Source organism: Oncorhynchus masou, chromosome 21 (genome assembly GCF_036934945.1).
Source record: "Oncorhynchus masou masou isolate Uvic2021 chromosome 21, UVic_Omas_1.1, whole genome shotgun sequence".
Lineage (NCBI taxonomy): Eukaryota > Metazoa > Chordata > Actinopteri > Salmoniformes > Salmonidae > Oncorhynchus > Oncorhynchus masou.
In genome coordinates this window covers 39,908,955-39,935,159 of record NC_088232.1, presented here as the reverse complement: position 1 = coordinate 39,935,159, position 26,205 = coordinate 39,908,955, and the positions used below count along the sequence as shown (strand labels likewise).

General features: G+C 42.9%; 1 protein-coding gene across 2 annotated transcripts in view; it reads right to left on the bottom strand.

The window, feature by feature from the left end:
• LOC135508341 (AT-rich interactive domain-containing protein 1B-like) overlaps positions 1-26,205 on the bottom strand; it is a 322,882-nt gene that overhangs the window by 190,206 nt on the left and 106,471 nt on the right. For both annotated transcript variants that reach the window (XM_064928452.1, XM_064928453.1), the window contains exon 4: positions 23,713-23,829. In XM_064928452.1, coding sequence (XP_064784524.1) covers positions 23,713-23,829 — 117 coding nt within the window. The remainder of the gene's footprint in view (positions 1-23,712; positions 23,830-26,205) is intronic.

The window sequence follows — 26,205 nt, the reverse complement described above, 5'->3', positions numbered from 1 at the left end:
AATAAGGACAGATGAGAAAAGACAGAGACAGAGGAGAAAGAGACAGAATGAGAAAGAGACTAAATAAGGACAGAGGAGAAAGAGACAGAATAAGGACAGAGGAGAAAGAGACAGAATAAGGACAGATGAGAAAGAGACAGAATAAGGACAGAGGAGAAAGAGACAGAATAAGGACAGATGAGAAAGAGACAGGATAAGGACAGATGAGAAAGAGACAGAATAAGGACAGAGGAGAAAGAGACAGAATAAGGACAGATGATAAGGACAGATAAGGACAGAGAAAGAGACAGAATAAGGACAGATGAGAAAGAGACAGGATAAGGACAGATGAGAAAGAGACAGAATAAGGACAGATGAGAAAGAGACAGAATAAGGACAGAGGAGAAAGGAGACAGAATAAGGACAGAGGAAAAGGGAGAAAGAGACAGGATAAGGACAGATGAGAAAGAGACAGAATAAGGACAGAGGAGAAAGGAAGTACAGAGAAAGAAAAGAGACACTGAAAGGAAAGACTAGTGAAGAAGTGAAGAACAGTCCATCAGTCATTATTCTCTCTCTCTCTGAGGTGACTGTGATAGACAGCATCTGTCTGGGTATAAACCTGCCAAATAAAATAAAATAAAAATTGCATTTGTCACATGCTTGGTAAACAACAGGTGTAGACAAACAGTGAAATGCTTACATGCGAGTCCTTCCCAACGATGTAGAGAGAACAATAGAAAAATAATAACCATCACCTGGGACAGTCACCTGGGAGAGGACGTCTAGCTCGCTAACAACACGACACGCTATTGGTTGTTTGTCCCTTGCCTGTCCCCTGATTGAATAGATGGTCACTTTAATAAAAGACAGACAGCAAGAGCAACAGGTAATAAAACATTTAAAACTGACAGAGGAGTATATATATATCAAATAAAACTAGATGAACTCTCTGCCTCTGATTGACAGGTGTCATCCATGGTTCAAAGCTAAAACACACCACACACCTCTCCTCCCCTGTCCTCCCCCTCTCCTTCCTTTCCCTTCCCTAACCCCCCTCCCTCCCTCCCTCCCCTCCCTTACTCTTTTCTCTCAGAGAGGATGTGTCCATCAGTGTAACAGGAGAGGATGTGTCCATCAGTGTAACAGTGTGAGCCACGCGTCTTGGTTGTTACATAATGTCCAACATTGGATTAACACCATTCAGTCTGTCTGCCTGGAGCTGAACTGCTTCTCATAGGACCAGGTTTTGTAGTGAAACAAAAACCATTAAACATATCTGAACGGGTCTTCAGATAAGACTAAGACTGCTGCTCACTCATACATGCTTTACACATCCACATGCACAGCAGACATACACACAGGCTAGTGGACTAGACTCCAGTCCAGCGTTGGGTCCTGTTGGACACACTTGTGTCTATGAAGACCAGAGCAGCAGAAGCAGCAGCACCTGAATGGATCTAATAACTGTGGCTAGCAGGAGACCAGATTACAGGGCCAATCATGGGCTCTGTACACACCACCAGGACCTCAGACTTATTGCCTATAAAGCTGCAATATACAGCAGCCAGCAAAACAGTTGTAATCTGGCCCAAATCAAATTGTATCAGCCGGCTGGAATTACGCTGAGACAAGGAGCTCACAGGAGATTTCCATCAGGATAGAATGGCTCAGCTCAGCAGGCACGGGAAACAATGGAGGGACGAGGTCATACCAGGATGTGTGTGTGTGTGTGTGTGTGTGTGGTGCTGTTGAGACTACACCACATCCAATCTCCACATCAATCAGCACACAGTGTCTGAGAGGGTATATAGACAGATAGACAGCAGCCATAATAACAGACTCAGACCCATTCCTCCACCATAGACCCTGTCTGGAGGATATTGGGGTCAGAGGTCAAACTGAGAGGGGAGGAGGGGAGAGGAGGAGAAGAGGGACCTTATGCTTGGGTGGCTGCCCAACAAGAGCTGGTTGGATATGGTCACACTCCAAAGGTCAGGAGAGGCTGTGAAGGAAAAGCTCTGAGTCACACCCTCCATGCTGCTGGTGACAGTCACTGTTCCTGTCAGTGTATGTCGTGGTGACAGCAGATGAGTGTGATTTAATTGGCCCTTTACAGACATAATTTCAAACATCAAGCACATGGAAACAGAATGAAAGGGGTCAAAAAGCGTCAGAGAAAAGCATTCAGCAGTCCAATAGATACAAGTAGATGCTGGGGACACAGGAGTTGGCTATAATAATATAAATCTACTGTTGTAAGCCTACTGTGGGTCCATACTGTGGTGGCCGTCCCAGCAGGCCGTGCGGTGCGCGTGTTCTGTGTGCATGCTGTACAGAGGCGGAGGCTGCAGGAGTAAACAATCATGGCCGGAGGATAATTAAATGCTTCTTAAAAGATTTAAACATGCTGTTTTCTAAAGCTCGACACCATATCGTTTATTGTTGCATTCTAGGAGGGACGCAGCAGTGAGAATATGCATTAAGGCTACTGGTGGTGTGTCTGTGACAGCGCGTGTGTGTGTCTGTGTGTATGTGCTGGGCGGTGAGGTAGGGGTGGGGGGGACGTCTCAAGATTGGATCACACACACACACACCTTTTCTTGGTTGACATGTTACAGTTATCAGGTGTGATGCAGAATCTATTCCTGTACAGAGAGCATTGTGTAAAACTGCTGAGAAAGTGGCACAGAGCAGTACTGTAATGTTGCTGTGAAGTAAACCTTGTGACAAACATCAAGCAGTCCAAACCATCTGGGTGTTTACAGCACACCTTCATGTTCCCCTCAATAACCCAGTATTCAGTGTGTGGTCTGAGAGATAAAATAGCTCTAATAATTTTGTCTAGGGAACTGTAGCTAAACCCCCACAATGCACTGCCTGGTGATTGACAGGGGAGCCACAGCTGCACAGCCACTGGTGGACCACTGCGGGGCAGACGCTATATATGGGAAGGGGCTCGAGGTCAAACTCAGTGGCCTCGCCTTGGGGTACCAAAAAATCCCCCCTATACCCGCACCATACCCCCATCACAGACCATCTCGGCTCCAAGTCTGGACAGCCAGTGCCATAGACGTAAAGGCTAGAAGCTCTAGTGCACTAAGAGTCATCACATTTCAATCAGAGAGAGGGGGGGTGGGGGGGGGTCCAACTTGTGTAACCCGCAGGTACAAGGAAATGGAACCTCACCAGCCACCTCTAGGAGCATCTCTCCCTTCACCCCTTTCTTCTTCCTCACTGTCCCTCTTACTCTTTCTCTCCCCCTTCCTCTCACTCTCTCTCCTCTCTCCATTGCCCCAGACCACGAGAAGTGATTTGCAGCAGCAATCCGTTGCTAATTCCCGCTCAGTGTTCATGAAAAATGTAGAATGCTGAGACTTTGGGGAAATGGAGATTGGCGCCGGGCCCTTCACAAGCTTAGCATTAATGGGACATTATTTTCACCCCCCAGACCCTCTCCTTTTTCCCCTCCTTCCCCTCCATCTCTACCACACCACTCGCTTTCTCCCTCTCTCTGTCACATGCTCTTATGATTCATTACAGGCAAAAAACATACAAATTTAGCCAAAACAAAGGTGGTGGTGCTTTTCCACTTTTATTTCCTTCTCTCTCTCTCTTTCTCTCTCAATTAGGGGCTTTCTCTCTCAATAAGGGGCTTTCTCTCTCCATTGGGGACCTTTAATACTAGGACTTTGCTCAGGGCCACCACCACAGCCCTCACCCTTTCTCCAGCCTCCTGCCCCTTTGCATCACCAGCCCAACAAAATACATTCATATTCCATTAGTCAGTGAGAATGAGGATACTGGAAACTGATTATGACTCTGTGTGTTAGTCTGAGTGTGTGTGTGTGTGTGTGTGTGTGTGTGTGTGTGTGTGTGTGTGTGTGTGTGTGTGTGTGTGTGTGTGTGTGTGTGTGTGTGTGTGTGTGTGTGTGTGTGTGTGAATACATATACCACCAGTCACACATATTCCAAACCAATAAAACAACATAACTAAGATTTGTATCTTCAAAATGACATTCAGACGTCGGATCCAGAGCTAAATAGATGTAATGGAGAATGTCAGGCAGGAAGCGCCCGCACGGGGGAAGACAAATGTTGTCAACCACTAATATCCCAACAAGTAATACTAGGTGCTTATGAGATGGTAATAATATCACAATAATACGATCAGGACAATTCACTGCCAGCCTCATGCATATCCTTCTTCCCGAGGAGGCCGCTAGTCCCCAATCCACGTCCCTGTCACTATAGCAACGCTAACAGTGCGCCCAACTTCAAAGACATATGTAATTTCAGACTTCCAACAGCCAGAGGGAGTGGTGAGAATATTCCGGTGCGGGCGCTAGCTGGCAGGCAGCTGATGATGAATTATAAAAATATCCAGGAAGGTTACGATGTGGATCGAACCACTCCTGGGGGGAGAATGGAGGAGAGGTGGATCGAACCAATCTGCTAGCTTTCCTGGTGGGAGGTGGACCGAACCACTCCACTCACTCTACTGGGGGAGAACAGAGAAGAGGAGAGGAAGAGAGGGAGAATGGTGTGTTCTTTCCCCTCTACTCACTATCTTCCTCTCTCGTCTGCCTCCCACGTCTCTCTTTCTCTCTCTCTATCCCTCTCTTTCTTTGCCTATCTTTTCCTCTTCTCTCCATCCATTTTTCTCCCTCTCTCCCTCTTTCTCCTGTACTGTGTGTTCAGTGACAGCTATATACACTGAGTATTGTATTTCCATGACTGACCAGGTGAATCCAGGTGAAAACTATGATCCCTTATTGATGTCACATGTTAAATCTACTTCAACTAGTGTAGATCAAGGGGAGGAGACAGGTTACAGAAGGATGTTCAAGCCTTGAGACATTTGAGACATGGATTGTGTATATGTGCCATTCAGAGTTTGAATGGGCAAGACTAAATACATATGTGTCTTTGAAGGAGATATGGTAGTAGGGGCCAGGCGCATCACTTTGAGTGTGTCAAGAACTGCAATGCTGCTGGGGTTTTCACACTTAAACAATTTCCTGTGTGTATCAAGAATGGTCCACCACCCATTTTCATGGTATCCAATTGGTAGTTACAGTCTTGTCTCATCTCTGCAACTCCCGTGCGTCCTCCAACCCAACCAGGTTGAGGGCCGTGCGTCCTCCGAAACACAACCCAACCAGGTTGAGGGCCGTGCGTCCTCCGAAACACAACCCAACCAGGTCGAGAGCCGTGCGTCCTCCGAAACACAACCCAACCAGGTTGAGAGCTGTGCGTCCTCCGAAACACAACCCAACCAAGCCGCACTGCTTCTTGACAAAATCCTCACTTAACAAGGAAGCCAGCCGCACCAATGTGTCAGAGGAAACACCATACAACTGGCATCCTGCGCCCGGCCCGGTAATGCACGATGGGACAAGGACATCTCTGCCGGCCCCTAACTCGGACGACGCTTGGCCAATTGTGTGCCGCCCCATTGGTCTCCCGGTCGCGTCAGAGCCTGGACTCGAACCCAGAATCTCTAGTGGCACAGCTTAGAGCACTGCGCCACTCGGGAGGCCAACATCCAGCCAACTTGACACAACTGTGGGAAGCATTGGAGTCAACATGGGCCAGCATCCTTGTGGAACACTTTCAACACCTTGTAGAGTCCATGCCCCAACGAATTGAGGCTGTTCTGAGGGAAACTCAATGTTAGGAAGGTGTTCAGTGTATATAACAATATTTACTGTTCCAGGTAGCAGTAGAGTATCTACAGTATAATCAGACCAGAGAGGATATCAGTGGTGCCTTTGGACATAGCCTGGTATTCCCTGCTTAAGGACTCAGGAGAGAGGAGTGAGGAGAGGGGAGAGGGGAGAGGCGAGAGAGGAGAGGGGAGACAGTAGAGAGGAGAGGGGAGATAGTAGAGAGGAGAGGGGAGATAGTAGAGAGGAGATAGGAGAGAGTAGACGAGAGAGGAGATAGTAGAGAGGAGAGGGGAGAGAGTAGAGGAGAGGGGGAAGAGGAGAGAGGAGAGGGGAAGTGTGGGTACTATCCCCTCTCTGCCTCTCTCTTTATCTCTCATACACACAAAAACGCACTGGCGCATGCACACACACACAAACACATAAACTACAAACATAGAAACAAACACACACACAGCTCTCCTCATGTTCCACCTCTCTGTGTCCTTCTGATGAAGCTCTGCAGACGAAGAGCTGCTATATAGAAAACAGGCAGGTAACATTGCATTAACCTGTCTAGGGTAGGGGGCAGCATTCAGAATTTTGGATGAAAAGCATGCCCAAATTAAATGGCCTGCTACTCGGGGCCCAGAAGATATGATATGCATATAACTGGTAGATTTGGATAGAAAACACTCTGAAGTTTCCAAAACTATTAAAAAAGTGTCTGTGAGTATAACAGAACTGATTTAGCAGGTGAAAAGAGAAAAATCCATTCAGGAAGTAGTTTTTTTTGTTAGTTTTGTAGTTTTCTATTCAATGCCATTACAGTATCCATTGACTTAGGACTCCATTTGCAGTTCATATGCCTTCCACTAGATGTCAACAGTCTTTATAAATCGTTTCAGGGTTGTATTCTTATAAATGAGGGAGTAAGACCAGTCTGAATGAGTGGACCCTAATGTGTCGCAGAGCTTTTTCAGGCGCATGTGCATTTATTGTTTACCTTTTACATTGACAACGTTATTGTCCGGTTTAAATATTATAGATCATTTAGGCTAAAAAAAACAACCTGAGGATTGAATATACACATCGTTTGACATGTTTCTATGAACTTTCCAGATACGATTTGGATTTTTTTGTCTGATTGTTTTGACTGAGTTTGAGCCTGTGGATTACTGAAGAAAACGTGCTAACAAAACAGAAGTTTTTGGATATAAAGAGACTTCATCGAACAAAAGGAACATTTATTGAGTAAATGAGTGTCTTCTGATTGCCACCATATGAAGATCATCAAAGGTAAGGTATTAATGTTATCTCTATTTCTGAGATTTGTAACGCTTCTGCTTGAATGGCTACTGTTTGTAATAATTTGTCAACTGGGCTATGTTCTGGGCTAGGTATGTTCTGGGCTAGGTATGCTTTCGCCGAAAAGCATTTTATAAATATGACACTGTGGTTGGTTTAACAAGAAGTTAATCTTTAAACCTATGTAAAATATGTTTTGTTTTCTGAATTTTTATAATGAGCATTTCTGTAATTGAATTTGGCGCTCTGCAACCTCACTGGATGTTGGCCAGATGGGCATGTACCCTAGAGGTTAACACATTAACAACACCTTACTAACCTTCACACAACAAACACCAAAACCACAGTGACTCCACCCTACACCCAACCATCTCATCTGCGATCCACAACATAGGCAAAGGCAGTAACTGTGAACATGGCCTGTCATCTGAGTCGTAGGATCAGTATGTCCCTGTACTGTAGTGAAATACACACACTGCTGCCATACCAGCTGGAAGGGGATTGATGCTCCTGTGTGTGTGTGTGTGTGTGTGTGTGTGTGTGTGTGTGTGTGTGTGTGTGTGTGTGTGTGTGTGTGTGTGTGTGTGTGTGTGTGTGTGTGTGTGTGTGTGTGTGTGTGTGTGTGTGTGTGTGTGTGTGTGTGTGTGTGTGAAAAGGAACCACCAGCATTCATATGTTCTCATGTTCTGAGCAAGGAACTTAAACTTTAGCCTTCTTACATGAAACATATTGCACTTTTACTTCTTCTTCAACACATTGTTTTTGCATTATTTAAACCAAATTGAACATGTTTCATTATTTATTTGAGACTAAATTGATTTTATTGATGTATTGTATTTAGTTAAAGTAAGTGTTAATTCAGTATTGTTGTAATTGTCATTATTACAAATATATATATAAAATTGGTCCTCCAATAATCCGTATCGGTGTTGAAAAATCTTAATCGGTCGACCTCTAGTCTCGGGTATGTGTAATTTTAACTAACTTGTCCAGAAGGGCCCTTACAGATCCGAACGTGACTGTTGCAGTATATATATATATATATATATATATATATATATATATATATATATATATATATATATATATATATATATATATATATATATATACAGTGCCTTGCGAAAGTATTCGGCCCCCTTGAACTTTGCGACCTTTTGCCACATTTCATGCTTAAAACATAAAGATATAAAGCTGTATTTTTTTGTGAAGAATCAACAACAAGTGGGACACAATCATGAAGTGGAACGACATTTATTGGATATTTCAAACTTTTTTAACAAATCAATAACTGAATAATTGGGCGTGCAAAATTATTCAGCCCCCTTAAGTTAATACTTTGTAGCGCCACCTCTAGCTGCGATGACAGCTGTATGTCGCTTGGGCTATGTCTCTATCAGATTTGCACATCGAGAGACTGAATTTTTTTCCCATTCCTCCTTGCAAAACAGCTCGAGCTCAGTAAGGTTGGATGGAGAGCATTTGTGAACAGCAGTTTTCAGTTCTTTCCATAGATTCTCGATTGGATTCAGGTCTGGACTTTGACTTGGCCATTCTAACACCTGGATATGTTTATTTTTGAACCATTCCATTGTAGATTTTGCTTTATGTTTTGGATCATTGTCTTGTCGGAAGACAAATCTCCGTCCCAGTCTCAGGTCTTTTGCAGACTCCATCAGGTTTTCTTCCAGAATTGTCCTGTATTTGGCTCCATCCATCTTCCCATCAATTTTAACCATCTTCCCTGTCCCTGCTGAAGAAAAGCAGGCCCAAACCATGATGCTGCCACCACCATGTTTGACAGTGGGGATGGTGTGGTCAGGGTGATGAGCTGTGTTGCTTTTACGCCAAACATAACATTTTGCATTGTTGCCAAAAAGTCCAATTTTGGTTTCATCTGACCAGAGCACCTTCTTCCACATGTTTGGTGTGTCTCCCAGGTGGCTTGTGGCAAACTTTAAACAACACTTTTTATGGATATCTTTAAGAAATGGCTTTCGTCTTGCCACTCTTCCATAAAGGCCAGATTTGTGCAATATACGACTGATTGTTGTCCTATGGACAGAGTCTCCCACCTCAGCTGTAGATCTCTGCAGTTCATCCAGAGTGATCATGGGCCTCTTGGCTGCATCTCTGATCAGTCTTCTCCTTGTATGAGCTGAAAGTTTAGAGGGACGGCCAGGTCTTGGTAGATTTGAAGTGGTCTGATACTCCTTCCATTTCAATATTATCGCTTGCACAGTGCTCCTTGGGATGTTTAAAGCTTGGGAAATCTTTTTGTATCCAAATCCGGCTTTAAACTTCTTCACAACAGTATCTCGGACCTGCCTGGTGTGTTCCTTGTTCTTCATGATGCTCTCTGCGCTTTTAACGGACCTCTGAGACTAACACAGTGCAGGTGCATTTATACGGAGACTTGATTACACACAGATGGATTGTATTTATCATCATTAGTCATTTAGGTCAACATTGGATCATTCAGAGATCCTCACTGAACTTACTTCTGGAGAGAGTTTGCTGCTCTGAAAGTAAAGGGGCTGAATAATTTTGCAAGCCCAATTTTTCAGTTTTTGATTTGTTAAAAATATCCAATAAATGTCGTTCCACTTCATGATTGTGTCCCACTTGTTGTTGATTCTTCACAAAAAAATACAGTTTTATATCTTTATGTTTGAAGCCTGAAATGTGGCAAAAGGTCGCAAAGTTCAAGGGGGCCGAATACTTTCGCAAGGCACTGTATATATATATATATATATCTAGAGAGAGAGAGAGAGAGAGAGAGAGAGAGAGAAATGTGATCATTTATACTGCTGATCTTGATTTTCACAAGAGTGGAGCGTGGCACCTGTAGCTTGTTGTTGGCCACTCATAAGCCACCGAAGTGGCAGTAGACTACAGTCACAGAGCCTTGCTTCATGTGTGGAAAATGTTTGGAGATATCTAATCAATGGAAGATGGATGTCTCGACTTCCGCCAAAGTTGGTTCCTGTCCTTGTTTGGGTGGCGTTCGGCGGTCGACGTCACCGGCCTTCTGGCCATCGCCGATCCACTTTTCATTTGTTTTGTCTTTGTTTTACACACTTGGTTTCAATTCCCCAATTACATGTTCATTATTTAACACTCTGTTTTTCCCATGGTTTTTGTGCCTGTTTGTTTGTTGTATTTACGGTCCGTATTGTGGGCTCAGTATTATCGACTTGTATTTGAAAGTCTCGAGTAAATTTAGGTGTATTACTCATCTTTGTTGTCCTGCAGCTGACTCCTCTGCACCAGCTACACCCAGACCTATTACAATGGAATTCAATCGACGGAAATTAAATGATGAAACTGCACAACCGAAAAATTTCCACACAAACTGTCAGAAACCGTCTCAGGGCAGCTCATCTGCATGCTATTTTCCTCAGCAGGGTCTTGACCTGACTGCAGTTCGACATCGTAACAGACTTCAGTGGGCAAATGCTCACCTTCAATGTCCACTGGTATGCTGGAGAAGTGTGCTCTTCACAAATTAATGTTTCAACTCTACCGGGCCGTGGAGGCGCACTGGAGGTCTGGGGCGTAGAAACAACGCGTCCTGGCGGGAAGCTGGCACAGGCCGCACTGGGTTGTGCTGACGAACTGGGGATACCATGCGTAGAGCTGGCGCAGGATATCCTCGGCCGAGGAGATGCACTGGAGACCAGGACCGCTGAGCCGGCACAATCCGTCCTGGACAGATGCTCACCTTAGCATGGCAAGTACGTAAAGCAGGCCCAGAACGCACCGGGCTAAGGGTGCACACTGGAGGCACGGTGCGTGACAACGCTGCATGAGGCAAATGGTGGTTACACCAGATACCGACTGGCTTTCTAATTCAAGTCCCTACCTTTTTTTTAAAGGTATCTGTGACCAACAGATGCATATCTGTATTCCCAGTCATGTTAAATCCATAGATTAGGGCTGAATGAATGTATTTAAATTGACTGAATTCGTTATATGAACTGTAACTCAGTAAAATCTTTGAAATTGTTGCATGTTGCGTTTATATTTTTCTTCAGTATAAATGGATAGACAATTGTATTCCATTGAGACCATTTCAGCCATTACCGGGGTGTGTTTAACAGGTCATTACAAACATTTCCGCAGTCATAATGTTAACGGGAAAAAATGACAGGCACAAGAAAGAGCATGAAAGAGTCCCAGGAGTAAAATGAAAGCAATCAATCCAGCGAGATTTAAGTGACAAGTGGATTTTGCACACCTCAAACACAGGAAATAGATGGCTGAAAAAAAGATTGATCCTCAGGCGGGCGGGGCATGCACGTTGCCAATATGGGCCCCACTTTAACATTAAAACCCTCTTACACGCATACACACATGTTCACACACACACACACTTTTTCTCATTCTTTCTTTCTCCCCTCTTTTTTCTCTCTCTCTTCTTCAAGTCTATTCTCCATGATCTGAGTGGGTGTTACAGTCCACTATTCACCTCCCTAACTCTCCCCCTCTCCTTTCCACTCCTCCTTCTCTCCACCTCTCCTCTCCCCTGGTGTGAGGGGTAGTAGAGAGGTGCCATTGAAGCTGAGCTATGTTTGATTAACAAGGTTCATCCCTCTCTGTTTCCCTTTTCCCTCACTCTGAAAATATAGTGTGTGTATGCGTGTGTGTGCGAGTGCGTGCGTGTGTGTGTGCATGAAAATGTAATAAGAAGAACACTAGAAGTAAGCATACTATATACAGGGTCAGTTCCAATAGCATATTTACAATGTGCAGGGCTACTGGAGTGATAAAGGTGGATATGTACAGGGGTAAGGTGACCAGGCATCAGGATATATGATAAACAGAGTAGCAGCAGTGTATAAGATGATTTTATGTGAGCTTGTGGGGGTGTGTGTAGAGTCTGTATAAATTTGTGTGCATGTTATGTGTGTGTGTGTGTGTGTGTAGAGTCCTGTGTGTGTGTGTGTGTGTGTGTGTGTGTGTGTGTGTGTGTGTGTGTGTGTGTGTGTGTGTGTGTGTGTGTGTGTGTGTGTGTGTGTGTGTGTGTGTGTGTGTGTGTGTCTGTAGAGTCCTGTGAGTGTGTAAAAATTGAGTGCAAAAATATAAATAAAATACAAGGGTCAACTCAGATAGTCTGTGGAGCCATTTTGTTAGCTATATAGCAGTCTTATGTCTCGGGGATAGAATCCGTTCAAGAGCCTGTTGGTGTCATACACGACGCACCAATACCGCTTGCCTTGCGGAGCAGAGAGAACAGTCTATGGTTTGGGTGGCTGGAGTCTTTAACCATTTCCCAGGCCTTCCTTTCACACTGCCAGATATAGAGGTCCTGGATGGGAGGGAGCTCAGCCCCAGTGATGCAGCGCCATGCGATTGAGGGCGGTGCTGTTGCCATACCAAGCAGTGATGCAGCCAGTCAAGATGCTCTCAATGGTGCAGCTGTAGAACTTTTTGAGGATTTGACGGCAAATGCCCAAACTTTTCGGCGTCCTGAGGTGCAAGAGGTACTGTCGCGCCTTCTTCACGACTGTGCGTGTGGGTCATTTTAAGTCCTTAGTGATTTGGACACAGAGGAACTTGAAGCTCTTTATCCACTCCAGTGCAGCCCCGCCAATGTAGGAAAAACAGAGGAGAGGGAGGGAAGGAGGGAGAGAGAGCGAGAGAGAGAGGGAATGGGAGTACAAGAGAGAGAGAGAGAGAGAGAGAGTGGTAATTCTATTTTTATTATTTTGTTTCATGAAAGTCTGAGACCACCACAGTCGGGGTATCACACCAACATGTATGTGTGGAATGTGGAAGGAGGGAGTTTTGTGTCTGTGTGTGACTAACACTCTCTAAGATTTGAACTTCACATTTGATGACACCTGTCCCCCTTTTCTTTCTCCCACTCTTTCCACATGGTTACCCCTCCACTCCCAGTCAGAGAACAGAGAAGGCTGACTGCTTCACTGGCTGTCAGTGGAGGAGAGGAGAGCAGGGCAACATGTACTGACTGAAACAGCAAGTAGGCAGAGTGTGAAATCCCAGACTAGACTAGAAGAATGGGTTTCACTGGAGCCCAGACTCAGGTGTCAGGTCTGGAAGCTGCTGTCACAAGCTGGAGAAACCAACAACCACTGGTAGTTAATGATATCATTGAGGTAAAAGTGACTAAAGTAATTCCCATGTTTGAGTCAAACTCCAAAGGGTTCTGCAGTGTGCACGCACCCAGCACAATCAGAACAATAACATGCCAGTTCCCCGACCCTCCGTTCCACCAGCAGGGAGATGACAGGAGCTTCAGACCCAACATCAAACAGATGAGAGAAAAATTGTTTTGACTGCCTCCTGACACACACACACGCACACACACACACAAACACACTCTGGCTAGGAGGGATCGCCTGGGCGTTCTAGAAACAAAATACACCAAAATACATATTAGAATCCAGTCTATATTTTTGTACGGTTGGAAATGATCCAGAATAATCAAGGTCCCGGAGCAGCCCTGGGATGAAAGCATGTCAAACGATGAGATGTGATATGCCTGGTAGTTTAGTGGTGATGTGTAGTGGTGACGTGTAGTTGTGACGTGTAGTGGTGATGTGTAGTGGGGGCTGAGACTGAGCCACTCTGGAAACACTTCCCTCACATCGAGATGACAGGGAAGGAGAGCTGAACTACCTGAGCCACTGGTGTGGGTTGTAGACTCCGTCTCAAGCACCGCCAGCATTCAAAAGTGACCGAAACATCAGCCAGGAAGCATAGGATCTGAGAAGTGGTCTGTGGTCACCACCTGCAGAACCACTCCTTTATTGGGGGTGTCTTGCTAATTGCCTATAATTTCCACCTGTTGTCTATTCCATTTGCACAACAGCATGTGAAATTTATTGTCAATCAGTGTTGCTTCTTAAGTGGACAGTTTGATTTCACAGCAGTGTGATTGACTTGGAGTTACATTGTGTTGTTTAAGTGTTCTCTTTATTTTTTTGAGCAGCGTACACTACGGAAAAAGAAGGAACAGCATGTCAGAAACCAGCTCAATGTAATTGAACAATCCATAGACCCTATAACAAAGAACAAACAGCAAAAACATATATATTATCAAATATACATCTTAGAATCTGTTAAAGACGCAGAACCCACTGGATTCTCCAATTACATAGAATGAACTAGAGGAAAAAATACAAACCATCCAACCCAAAAAGGCCTGTGGTGTTGATGGTATCCTCAATGATAAGATAAAATATACAGACCACAAATTCCAATCTGGCTTTACCTAAACTCTTTAACATCATCCTTAGCTCTGGCATCTTCCCCAATATTTGGAAACAAACACTGATCACTCCAATCCACAAAAGTGGAGACAAATTTGACCCCAATAACTCCTGTGGGATATGCATCAACAGCTGCCTTGGGAAAATCCTCCGCGTTATCATTAACAGCAGACTCGTACATTTCCTCAGTGAAAACAATGTTCTGAGTAAATGTCAAATAGACTTTTTACCAAATTACCGCATGACAGACCATGTATTCACCCTGCACACACTAATTGACAAACAAACAAAACAAAACAATGGCAAAGTCTTCTCATGCTTTGTTGATTTCAAAAAAGCTTTTGACTCAATTTGGCATGAGGGTCTGCTAAACAAATTGATGGAAAGTGGTGTTGGAAGAAAAACATACGACATTATAAAATCCATGTACACAAACAACGAGTGTGCAGTTAAAAATGGCAAAGAACAAACATATTTAGTTCCATTGAGCTGTGGGGTGAAACAGGGATGCATCTTAAGCCCCACCCTCTTCAACATATATATCAACGAATTGGTGAGGGCACGAGAACAGTCTGCAGCACCCGGCCTCACCAAACTAGTGTCTGAAGTCAAATTTCTACTGTTTGCTGATGATATGGCGCTTCTGTCCCCAACGAAGGGGGGCCTACAGCAGCACCTAGATTTTCTGCACAGATTCTGTCAGACCTGGGCCCTGACAGTAAATTTTGGTAAGACAAAAATAACGGTGTTCCAAAAGAGGTCTAGTTGCCAGGACAACAAATACAAATTCCATCTAGACACCGTTGCCCTAGAGCACACAAAAAACGATACATACCTTGGCCTAAACATCAGCTCCACAGGTAACTTCCACAAAGCTGTGAACAATCTGATAGACAAGGCAAGAAGGTCCTTCTATGCCATCAAAATAACATAAAATTCAACATACCAATTAGGATCTGGCTAAAAATACTTGAATCGGTTATAGAACCATTTGCCCTTTATGGTTGTGAGGTCTGGGGCCGCTCACCAAACCAAGAATTCACAAAATGGAACAAACATTTTGCAAAAATTCTGCAAAAATATCCTCTGTGTACAATGTAAAACACCAAATAATGCATGCAGAGCAGAATTAGGCGAATACCAGCTAATTATCAAAATCCAGAAAAGAGCCATTCAATTCTACAAGCACCTAAAAGGAAGCGATTCCCAAACCTTCCACAACAAAGCCATCACCTACAGAGAGATGACCCTGGAGAAGAGTCCCCTAAGCAAGCTGGTCCTGGGGCTCTGTTCACAAACACAAACAGACCCCACAGAGCCCGAGGACAGCAACACAATTAGACCCAACCAAATGATGAGAAAACAAAAGGATCATTACTTGACACATTGGAAAGAATTAACCAAAAAACAGAGCAAACTAGAATGCTATTTGGCCCTAAACAGAAAGTACACAGAATACCTGACCACTGTGACTGACCAAAACTTAAGGAAAGCTTTGACTATGTACAGTGGTTGCTCCCCTAAACGTTTTGTGATTATGCTGCAGGACTTAGAGGTAATTTTTGGTTTAGTACGCTACCCTGTGTCACTACATCATTGCTCCAGACCAGCGCAAGGTGGAGTTAGAGCACTGATTATGCTTTTGGGTCCCAAGTTGCTACAGAGTCTCTGTAGTACTGTAGCCTACTCCCGACCAGTCACATTGTACAGCTACTTAGTGGCGCAGCAGTCTAAGACAGTGCATTGCAGGGCAAGCTGTGTTGCTGCAGATGCTGGTTCAGTGCCTTCCTCGACTGAGAGATCCATGAGATATAGGTTTTTGGTTTCTCTCCCTCTAAAAACAGAAATAGATCATTCTAAATAACAAACTGGCTTTATTTACAAATTAGTAACAATGTCTCACCCCATGTCCAAGAATGGCCTTTTTACTTACTCATTTTACGTTATTTGAAAACGAAATAATCTTTCTTTAAACAAAGAGATTATTATTATTATTCATTTAGAATTATATAAAAGCCCCTTGGATATTCTCACAGATATATTATTAACCCTGTTATTAGCAGGACAATATATATTGGTCATATTAGTCTTTGCTCCCAAGTGGCGCACAATGGGATTGCCTTCCAGTTCTCCAGCTGTATCCATTGAAATAGGGGTGGGCGCGCAAGGTTCAAGGCACGAGGGCAGGGGGCACAGGATGGGCCGCACAGAAGACGGACCAAGCCCATGGGGAAGGGAGGAGGAATGCCAGTCTGCACGTTCAAACTAGAACAATGTAACTAATAATGGTGTGAAAAATGCCCCTTGGATATGAATTTGGAGGGCAGATATTATTAAATATTATAGCATTAGACCTCTCACTAAAGATGTCACTCAAAAGTTATACTTAAATCCGTACTGGATTTAATGAAAAATGACATGAAAAGCACACATTTGTAAATTCCAAACAAGATGCTGTGTTTTCATTTACCGTAGCGATGGACAGTGCATTTTCTTTTAAAATATGTATATAGCCTATCAATGTGTAGGCACACTGTGTAATAAAATTGATAATTAAATAAAGGTTAATAAATAATAATAATAAATAAAAATGATTGTGTACTAAAAACGTGAATGTGTTTTTGCAGAGCATACAACCATGCTGACAACCATCCGTGGAGATCAGAGGACAACGGGCTGGATAACAGGCCGCACCGAAAAAACGCATGTTTTGCCAAGAAAGCGGTTCGTTTTTCTAGATTCTTAAAATGTGTATGCAGCATTTGTGTGTTTTAGACACATTTAATTCTTAATTGATCTAATGTTTCAATCATAGGCCACTGTAATCAATGGGGGCTCAGGGCGGTACCATTCTGCTCATCTGATGAAGGTGCACATGATCTGGGGGCAAAGATACGGCGACTGCTGATGCATTGGTCCAGAGCCAGGCGGTATTGGCAGAGAATCAGGCAGAGAATGACGCGATGAAGAGGGTGAGGAACGAGATGGAATTCCTTTGAGGTCTGGAATTCCACCTCTGACAGGCAGAGTCAACATACCTGGCGAGTTCATCAGGTCGTCACTTCACCTTGACATTTCCATTCCTCTTCTGACAATAGAACTTGACCAACTGCTCACCAGGCACAGCAAGGGCCGTCCGGACAGTTATGCTGTTCTGCTATAGCCTAATAAACAAATGCAGTTGGCTTACATTTTCAAAATGTTTAAAATGCTTTATTATCCAAATGTAAAAGCATATACTGTACAGTACTGTATTCCTCATCAGTATCTTTATACTTTCACGAACTTCTTCGATATAGGGGGCACTCTTTTAATTTTTGGATAAAAAAATGTTCCCATTTTAAACAAGATATTTTGTCATGAAAAGATGCTCGACTATGCATATAATACAGCTTTGGAAAGAAAACACTCTGACGTTTCCAAAACTGCAAAGATATTGTCTGTGAGTGCCCCAGAACTAATGCTACAGGCGAAACCAAGATGAAATTTCATACAGGAAATGCACCAGATTTTGAATGCGATGTGTTCCAATGTCTCCTTATATGGCTGTGAATGCACCATACTTTCTGTCGCTTCCCCAAGGTGTCTGCAGCATTGTGACGTATTTGTAGGCATATCATTGGAAGATTGACCATAATAGACTACATTTACCAGGTGTCCGCTTGGGGTCCTACGTCAAAATTATTGCGCAATCTCCAGCTGCGTCCAATTTTCCATTAGGTTGAGAGGAGAAAGGCAACTGCCACGAATGATTTATCATCGAATAGATGTGAAAAACACCTTGAGGATTGATTCTAAACAACGTTTGCCATGTTTCTGTTGATATTATGGAGTTAATTTGGAAAAAAGTTTGGCGTTGTAATGACTAAATTTTCAGTGTTTTTTCTTAGCCAAACGTGATGAACAAATGGAGCGATTTCTCCTACACAAATAATCTTTTTGGAAAAACTGAACATTTGCTATCTAACTGAGAGTCTCCTCATTGAAAACATCCAAAGTTCTTCAAAGGTAAATTATTTTATTTGAATGCTTTTCTTGTTTTTGTGAAAATGTTACCTGCTGAATGCTAGGCTTAATGCTATGCTAGCTATCAATACTCTTACACAAATGCTTGTGTAGCTATGGTTGAAAAGCATATTTTGAAAATCTGAGATGACAGTGTTGTTAACAAAAGGCTAAACTTGTGAGCCAATATATCTATTTAATTTCATTTGCGATTTTCATGAATAGTTAACGCTGCGTTATGCTAATGAGCTTGAGGCTATGATTACGCTCCCGCCAGAGGTTAATAAAATAATGATAAAAAAATATTATTTCAAAATGCCGAGGTTTATTTAGTTATGGATTTAGTTATGGATATCACTGAATTACAGAAATATTGTAACAAAGTTGTCTAATGAAGGTAAACAAATGGTTGCTTACTGGAAAATACTCTTTCAAACACACACGTCACGTTGTACAGCGCCATTATGGCTATTATCAGGAAGCTGGATAATAGACTTGCCTAGATGGAGGGTATGGGGAGAATTCTATCGTCAAATGTATTTCTTAGTTAGGATTGCTCACAACCGGCCGTGGTTGGTTTCAATTTCAGTTTAATCCCCAGGAAAGTCCTAACAAATAATACAACAAAAAGTATTATTATTATGTATCACATCCGACCATGATTGGGAGTCCCATAGGGCGGCTCACAAATGGCCCAGCATTTCTCTCCCTCTAAAAACAGAAATAAATGTTTTGGCCTTTACAAATATTATTTTGGCCTTTATTCAGATTACAATCGCTCACTTAAAAAAAGTATATTATATATTATTATTATATATTATATATTATCAAGTTGATGGCACAGTCATATAGCCCGGCACCTACGTAACGCTGAGTGACTCACTCATTCATGGCTTTGGATCAAAATGAATAAGTACCAACATTCTTTCTGATATTCTTTAATAAAGAAATGTTTTGGTTATCCTGACCTGGACACCATGTACAGTATATCATAGCCCATTATGGACTATTAGCAGGACAATATACCTTTACCAACATCCTATCTGTATTTTGATACTTTGTGGATTGGGCCTCCCGAGTGGTGCTGCTATCTAAGACACTGTATCACAGTGCAAAATGCATTGCAACAGATGCAGGTATGATACCCATGCCAGCCGCCACCGGGAGACCTATGAGGTGGCTTTTGGTTTTAATTTAGAATCCTCCAATCCTCTATATGTAATATTTGGCAGCCAGTCACGTCATATTTTTCGATTTACTGTAGGCCTACCGTAGGCGATATGAGTCTCACTTGTGTTGAGTAATGTGCTGTTAAAAGTGGTATATGTCTTGTTTATTTAAAGAGCATATTGAAGTTAGAAGCAATAGGATTTGAAGCAATAGCCTACAACTATTTTAGCACCGTTTGGTGCTGCTCTGAGACAAGCATGGGGAACGGTCTTGATAAATCAATGAGATTTGTTATTTTCACTGAATCTCCATTTAGGCTTTGGTTAGACTACAATTATACAATCAGGTTGTAGAAATATTATGCTCTTAGTGTAACCTTTATTTAACTACACAAGTCAGTTAAGAACAAATTGTTATTTACAAGGACAGCCTACTCCTTCCTCCCCATCAGGGAATTGAACCCCGGTCTCCCACATGCCCGCACAACACAGGGATTTTTTTTAGCTGAATAGCCCTGTACTATAGCCTATTCCCGACCGTCACGTTGTGTGGTGCCGTATTTTCCGCTCCAACCTTATATATTTAAAAAGCATATTGAAGTTAGAAGCAATAGGATTTGATGAAGCAATAGCTATTTCAGCATCATTTCGCGCTGCTATGAAACAAGCATGGGGACTGGTCTTGATAAATCAATGAGATTTTTATTTTCACTGAATCTCCGTGTGGGTGTTGGTTACACTACAATTACGGTGTGGAAATGGTATGCCCCTTAGATAATAATTTAGAATCCTCCAATCCTCTTATGCTCTTAGTACTGTAGCCTACTCCCGACCATCACGTTGTTCAGCGCTATATTTTCCCGAATTCAACCCTGAGGGTTTTGTTTTTTGTTTTCCTTGGAATAGAAACACCATAATATTAATCAAATTAATTAAGCTACATTTCTTAAAAATCAATCCCATATATTATGTTCTTACAAAAAAGGTATTATAGTCTCTAGTAATGCCAATATTGAAAAACTATCAAACACTTCTCCAAGATCCCCTGTGGTGGTCAAACTTGCACTAACTTGCAGTGAGCATAGCCTTGCTATTGAGAAAGGCAGACCGTAGGCAGACCTGGCTCTCAAAAGACAGGCAATGTGCACACTGCCCACAAAATGAGGTGGAAACTGAGCTGCACTCCCTAACCTCCTACCAAATGTATGACCATATCAGAGACACATATGTCCCTCAGATTACACAACTCCACAAATATATACAGTGCCTTGCGAAAGTATTCGGCCCCCTTGAACTTTGCGACCTTTTGCCATATTTCAGGCTTCAAACATAAAGATATAAAACTGTATTTTTTTGTGAAGAATCAACAACAAGTGGGATACAATCATGAAGTGGAACGACATTTATTGGATATTTCAAACTTTTTTAACAAATCAAAAACTGAAAAATTGGGCGTGCAAAATTATTCAGCCCCTTTACTTTCAGTGCAGCAAAAGTTCAGTGAGGATCTCTGAATGATCCAATGTTGACCTAAATGACTAATAGGGATAAATACAATCCATCTGTGTGTAATCAAGTCTCCGTATAAATGCACCTGCACTGTGATAGTCTCAGAGGTCCGTTAAAAGCGCAGAGAGCATCATGAAGAACAAGGAACACACCAGGCAGGTCCGAGATACTGTTGTGAAGAATTTTAAAGCCGGATTTGGATACAAAAAGATTTCCCAAGCTTTAAACATCCCAAGGAGCACTGTGCAAGCGATAATATTGAAATGGAAGTGGTATCAGAACACTGTAAATCTACCAAGACCTGGCCGTCCCTCTAAACTTTCAGCTCATACAAGGAGAAGACTGATCAGAGATGCAGCCAAGAGGCCCATGATCACTCTGGATGAACTGCAGAGATCTACAGCTGAGGTGGGAGACTCTGTCCATTGGACAACAATCAGTCGTATATTGCACAAATCTGGCCTTTATGGAAGAGTGGCAAGAAGAAAGCCATTTCTTAAAGATATCCATAAAAAGTGTAGTTTAAAGTTTGCCACAAGCCACCTGGGAGACACACCAAAGATGTGGAAGAAGGTGCTCTGGTCAGATGAAACCAAAATTGGACTTTTTGGCAACAATGCAAAACGTTATGTTTGGCGTAAAAGCAACACAGCTCATCACCTTGAACACACCATCCCCACTGTCAAACATGGTGGTGGCAGCATCATGGTTTGGGCCTGCTTTTCTTCAGCAGGGACAGGGAAGATGGTTAAAATTGATGGGAAGATGGATGGAGCCAAATACAGGACCATTCTGGAAGAAAACCTGATGGAGTCTGCAAAAGACCTGAGACTGGGACGGAGATGTGTCTTCCGACAAGACAATGATCCAAAACATAAAACAAAATCTACAATGGAATGGTTCAAAAATAAACATATCCAGGTGTTAGAATGGCCAAGTCAAAGTCCAGACCTGAATCTAATCGAGAATCTGTGGAAAGAACTGAAAACTGCTGTTCACAAATGCTCTCCATCCAACCTCACTGAGCTCGAGCTGTTTTGCAAGGAGGAATGGGAAAAAATGTCAGTCTCTCGATGTGCAAAACTGATAGAGACATACCCCAAGCGACTTACAGCTGTAATCGCAGCAAAATGTGGCGCTACAAAGTATTAACTTAAGGGGGCTGAATAATTTTGCACGCCCAATTTTTCAGTTTTTGATTTGTTAAAAAAGTTTGAAATATCCAATAAATGTCGTTCCACTTCATGATTGTGTCCCACTTGTTGTTGATTCTTCACAAAAAAATACAGTTTTATATCTTTATGTTTTAAGCATGAAATGTGGCAAAAGGTCGCAAAGTTCAAGGGGGCCGAATACTTTTGCAAGGCACTGTACATATATTTTTTTTTATAAACTCCCATATCTACTGGGTGAAATACTACAGTCTGCCATTACAGCAGCAAGGTCTGTGATCTGTTGCCACAAGAAAATGGCAACCAGTGAAGAACAAACACCATTGTAAATACAACCTATATTGACGTTTATTTATTTTCCCTTTTGTACTATTTGCACATCATTATAACACTGTATATATACATAATATGACATTTGAAATATCTTTATTCTTTTGGAACTTTAGTGATTGTAATGTTTACTGTCAATTTTTATTGTTTATTTCACTTTTGTTTATTTTGTACCTCACTTGCTTTGGCAATGTAAACATATGTTTCCCATGCCAGTAAAGCCCAATTGATATTGGTTCAGAGACAGAGAGAGGGAATGACGGGAGGGTGGAAGAGAGAAAAGTAGGATGGGCAGCATGTGACAGAGTGAGACAGCAGAGGGTTATGCCTCAGTAAAGAGGGACAGTTAAAAGAGAAAGAAAGAGAGAGAAAGCAGAAGATGAGAGGGACAGAAAGAGAGAGGGAGTGATTGAAAGAGAGGAAGAGAGAGGGAGGGATGTGAGTATGATGGTCCCTGTTCTACTTCCTCCATATTGACTACCTTAAAAACGAGCAGAGAGGGCCCTTCCAAGCCCCATTCTAATTAAACCAAATGAGTGTGTGAGACAGAATACAGCTCTGAATATTCCCCTTGTACACCTCACCTCCTCTCTCCACCCTTCTCATCCACTCCTCTCCACATCTCTTCTTTAATCTCTTCCATCCTCCTCTCTCCACTTGTCCTCTTTCCTCTCCTCCTCTCTCCTTTCCTCTTCTCTCCTCTCCTGTCCTTTCCTCTCCTCATCTCCTCTCCTGTTTTGCCTGGTCACTCTCCTCAATTACTCCTCCACTCACCCCCTTAATCATTCCTATCTTAATGAGCAAGGGATGGAGAAATAGATGAGGGTGGGGGGTGGGGGGTCCTCTCTAACGATACCTAGTGTAGCAGAGCCTAATATAAGGTGGTCTTTTCTACTTGTGTAGGCAGTGCCAGTCACAACAGCTTGGCGTTGTGTTCAGGTGGGCATTAGATCTGAAATGGGCAGTGAAATCTAGGTCTGCCCTCAGAGACTGAGGGTGAAGAGAAGCCTACAGGGAATCAGCAAGTCTGATTAAAGCACGGAACTCTGATCAAGCCATGAGTGACAAGGCTCTCCACCATTTCAGCACTGGCGGCTCAGGGAGCACAGAGGAAGTGGAAGGAAGAGAAAGGGGAGGGGTTGCAGTGAGTGTTTATCCCTTCATCAGGCTGTGTGCACTGTGCTTTTCTCTTCCCCTCTTCCTTTCATTTCATGCTTTCACAGGTTGCAATTGTTTACAATATTTTACATATTTAACACTCTCAAAATAGGGGACTTTTTTCAAGTGACACTCCTATATGACACTTTAGTAGAAGGATAATGTGTGGAGATTGGCTGGGAGAGCTGTCACTCACTGGGAGGCTGGAGGGGCGGTCCTGCGAGATCAGACCCATGTCCTCTTGGTTGGCCTTCCCAGAATTCCCTGGGGCTTGCTGCTGACTCCTGCCTACGTAACTCTCCCGAGGAGCCTCCTGGAGAGAGGGAGAGAGAGAGAGAGGGAGAGAGGGAGAGAGGGATAGTGATAGAGAGCGAGCGAGAGAAGGCAGGGAGAGATAACGAGAGAGAGAGAATGAATGAAAGAGAGAATGAGAGAGAGAATGAAATAAAGAAAGAGAAAGAGCGAGAATGAATGGCAGAGAGACAATGGAGAGAGAGAGAGAGAGAGAATGAGAGAAAAAGAATGAAAGAAAGAGAAAGCGGGAGAATGAATGAGAGAGAAAGAGAGAGAGACAGACAGAGTGAGAGACAGAGAGACAGAGAGAGAGAAAGAGAGAATGGGAGAGTGTAGACAGATAGATTTTTTAAAAGGGTTTTACAGTAAATGACATCATGCATTACAGTGTGTCTCTTGGGGGGCAGGACAGGGGGTCTGATAAATGAAGCACAGCTCTTACAGCTCTAACAGCACATGATGAATTAAAGTGAGCTATCCTCACTCCCTCCATGTTTTGACTAGCTGTGAAGGAGGCATGAATGCCTGTCTCGCTCTGAAACCTCAGGTACAGTGTGTGTGTGTGTGTGTGTGTGTGTGTTGGTGTGTGTGTGTGCGTGCGTGCGTGTGTGCATGTGTGTGTGTGTGTGTGTTATGTAAACAGGTAGAGTAGAGCTGAGTGTCCCTCAGTCAGACAGTAGTCCAGATAGATAGAAGGCAATGTGGGACAGTAATACCAGATGGTAATTAGGTTCTAATTGATTGCTGCTAGATACCCTGTTTAGCATAGGAGACAAGTCTAGCAATACTACAGCAGCACATCCAAACACACACATACTCATACACACTCACAAAGACACAAAGTAACCCAATACTTGACAATAAACCCCCTACTGGTGGACACAAGTGTAGGTGAATATATTGTCACTGAAACACTCACCATAACAAAAGACCCCATCAACAGCAGTCTTTCCACCTAATCTGATATGTTGAAAAACACACTTTCATCCTTGCTCCTAAATTGCTTTCTCTCTACTATAATCAAAACCAGATTTAAGTCTGTAAACCAATTTTCTTTCCAGCGATAAAAATGTATTTTTCTCATTGACTCCCTTTCATTGAGTAGTCAGCTCATCTACATGGTGTTCAGCGATCAGACAGACACCAGGACAATGGAAGCATCCGTTTAGAGGATTATATCTCTATACTGGCTACACGATCACTGATACCACAAACACAGAACAGACAACCTCCGTTCTAAACATCTCAGAGAGAGAACTAACACAGAACAACCTCTGTTCTAAACATCTCAGAGAGAAAACTAACACAGAACAACCTCCGTTCTAAACATCTCAGAGAGAGAACTAACACAGAACAACCTCCGTTCTAAACATCTCAGAGAGAGAACTAACACAGAACAACCTCCGTTCTAAACATTTCAGAGAGAGAACTAACACAGAACAACCTCCGTTCTAAACATCTCAGAGAGAGAACTAACACAGAACAACCTCCGTTCTAAACATCTCAGAGAGAGAACTAACACAGAACAACCTCCGTTCTAAACATCTCAGAGAGAGAACTAACACAGAACAACCTCCGTTCTAAACATCTCAGAGAGAGAACTAACACAGAACAACCTCCGTTCTAAACATCTCAGAGAGAGAACTAACACAGAACAACCTCCGTTCTAAACATCTCAGAGAGAGAACTAACACAGGAGATCATCCATTACAACAGCAATGTGGAGGTGATGGTGACTAGTGAGGAGTTGACCGTGGACCGAGACAAATAGACATGGTTCTATATTTAGTACTATGGTTACACAAATACACACACATTGCTTCCTCTTACACAAAAACACACACATCGCTTCCCCTTACACAAATACACAGATCATCCATTACAACAGCAATGTGGAGGTGATGGTGACAAATGAGGAGTTGACACACACAAATAGACATGCCCCTTACCTTACATTTTACACAAATACACACACATTGCTTCCTCTTACACAAAAACACACACATCGCTTCCCCTTACACAAATACACACACATCGCTTCCCCTTACACAAATACACACACATCGCTTCCCCTTACACAAATACACACACATCGCTTCCCCTTACACAAATACACACACATCGCTTTCCCTTACACAAATACACACACATCGCTTCCTCTTACACAAATACACACACATCGCTTCTTCTTACACAAATACACACACATCGCTTCTTCTTACACAAATACACACACATCGCTTTCCCTTACACAAATACACACACATCGCTTCCTCTTACACAAATACACACACATCGCTTCTCTTACTAAATACACACACTCGTACACAAATACACACACATACACACGCTTCTCTTTACACAAATACACACACATTCTCCTTCCACAAAAACA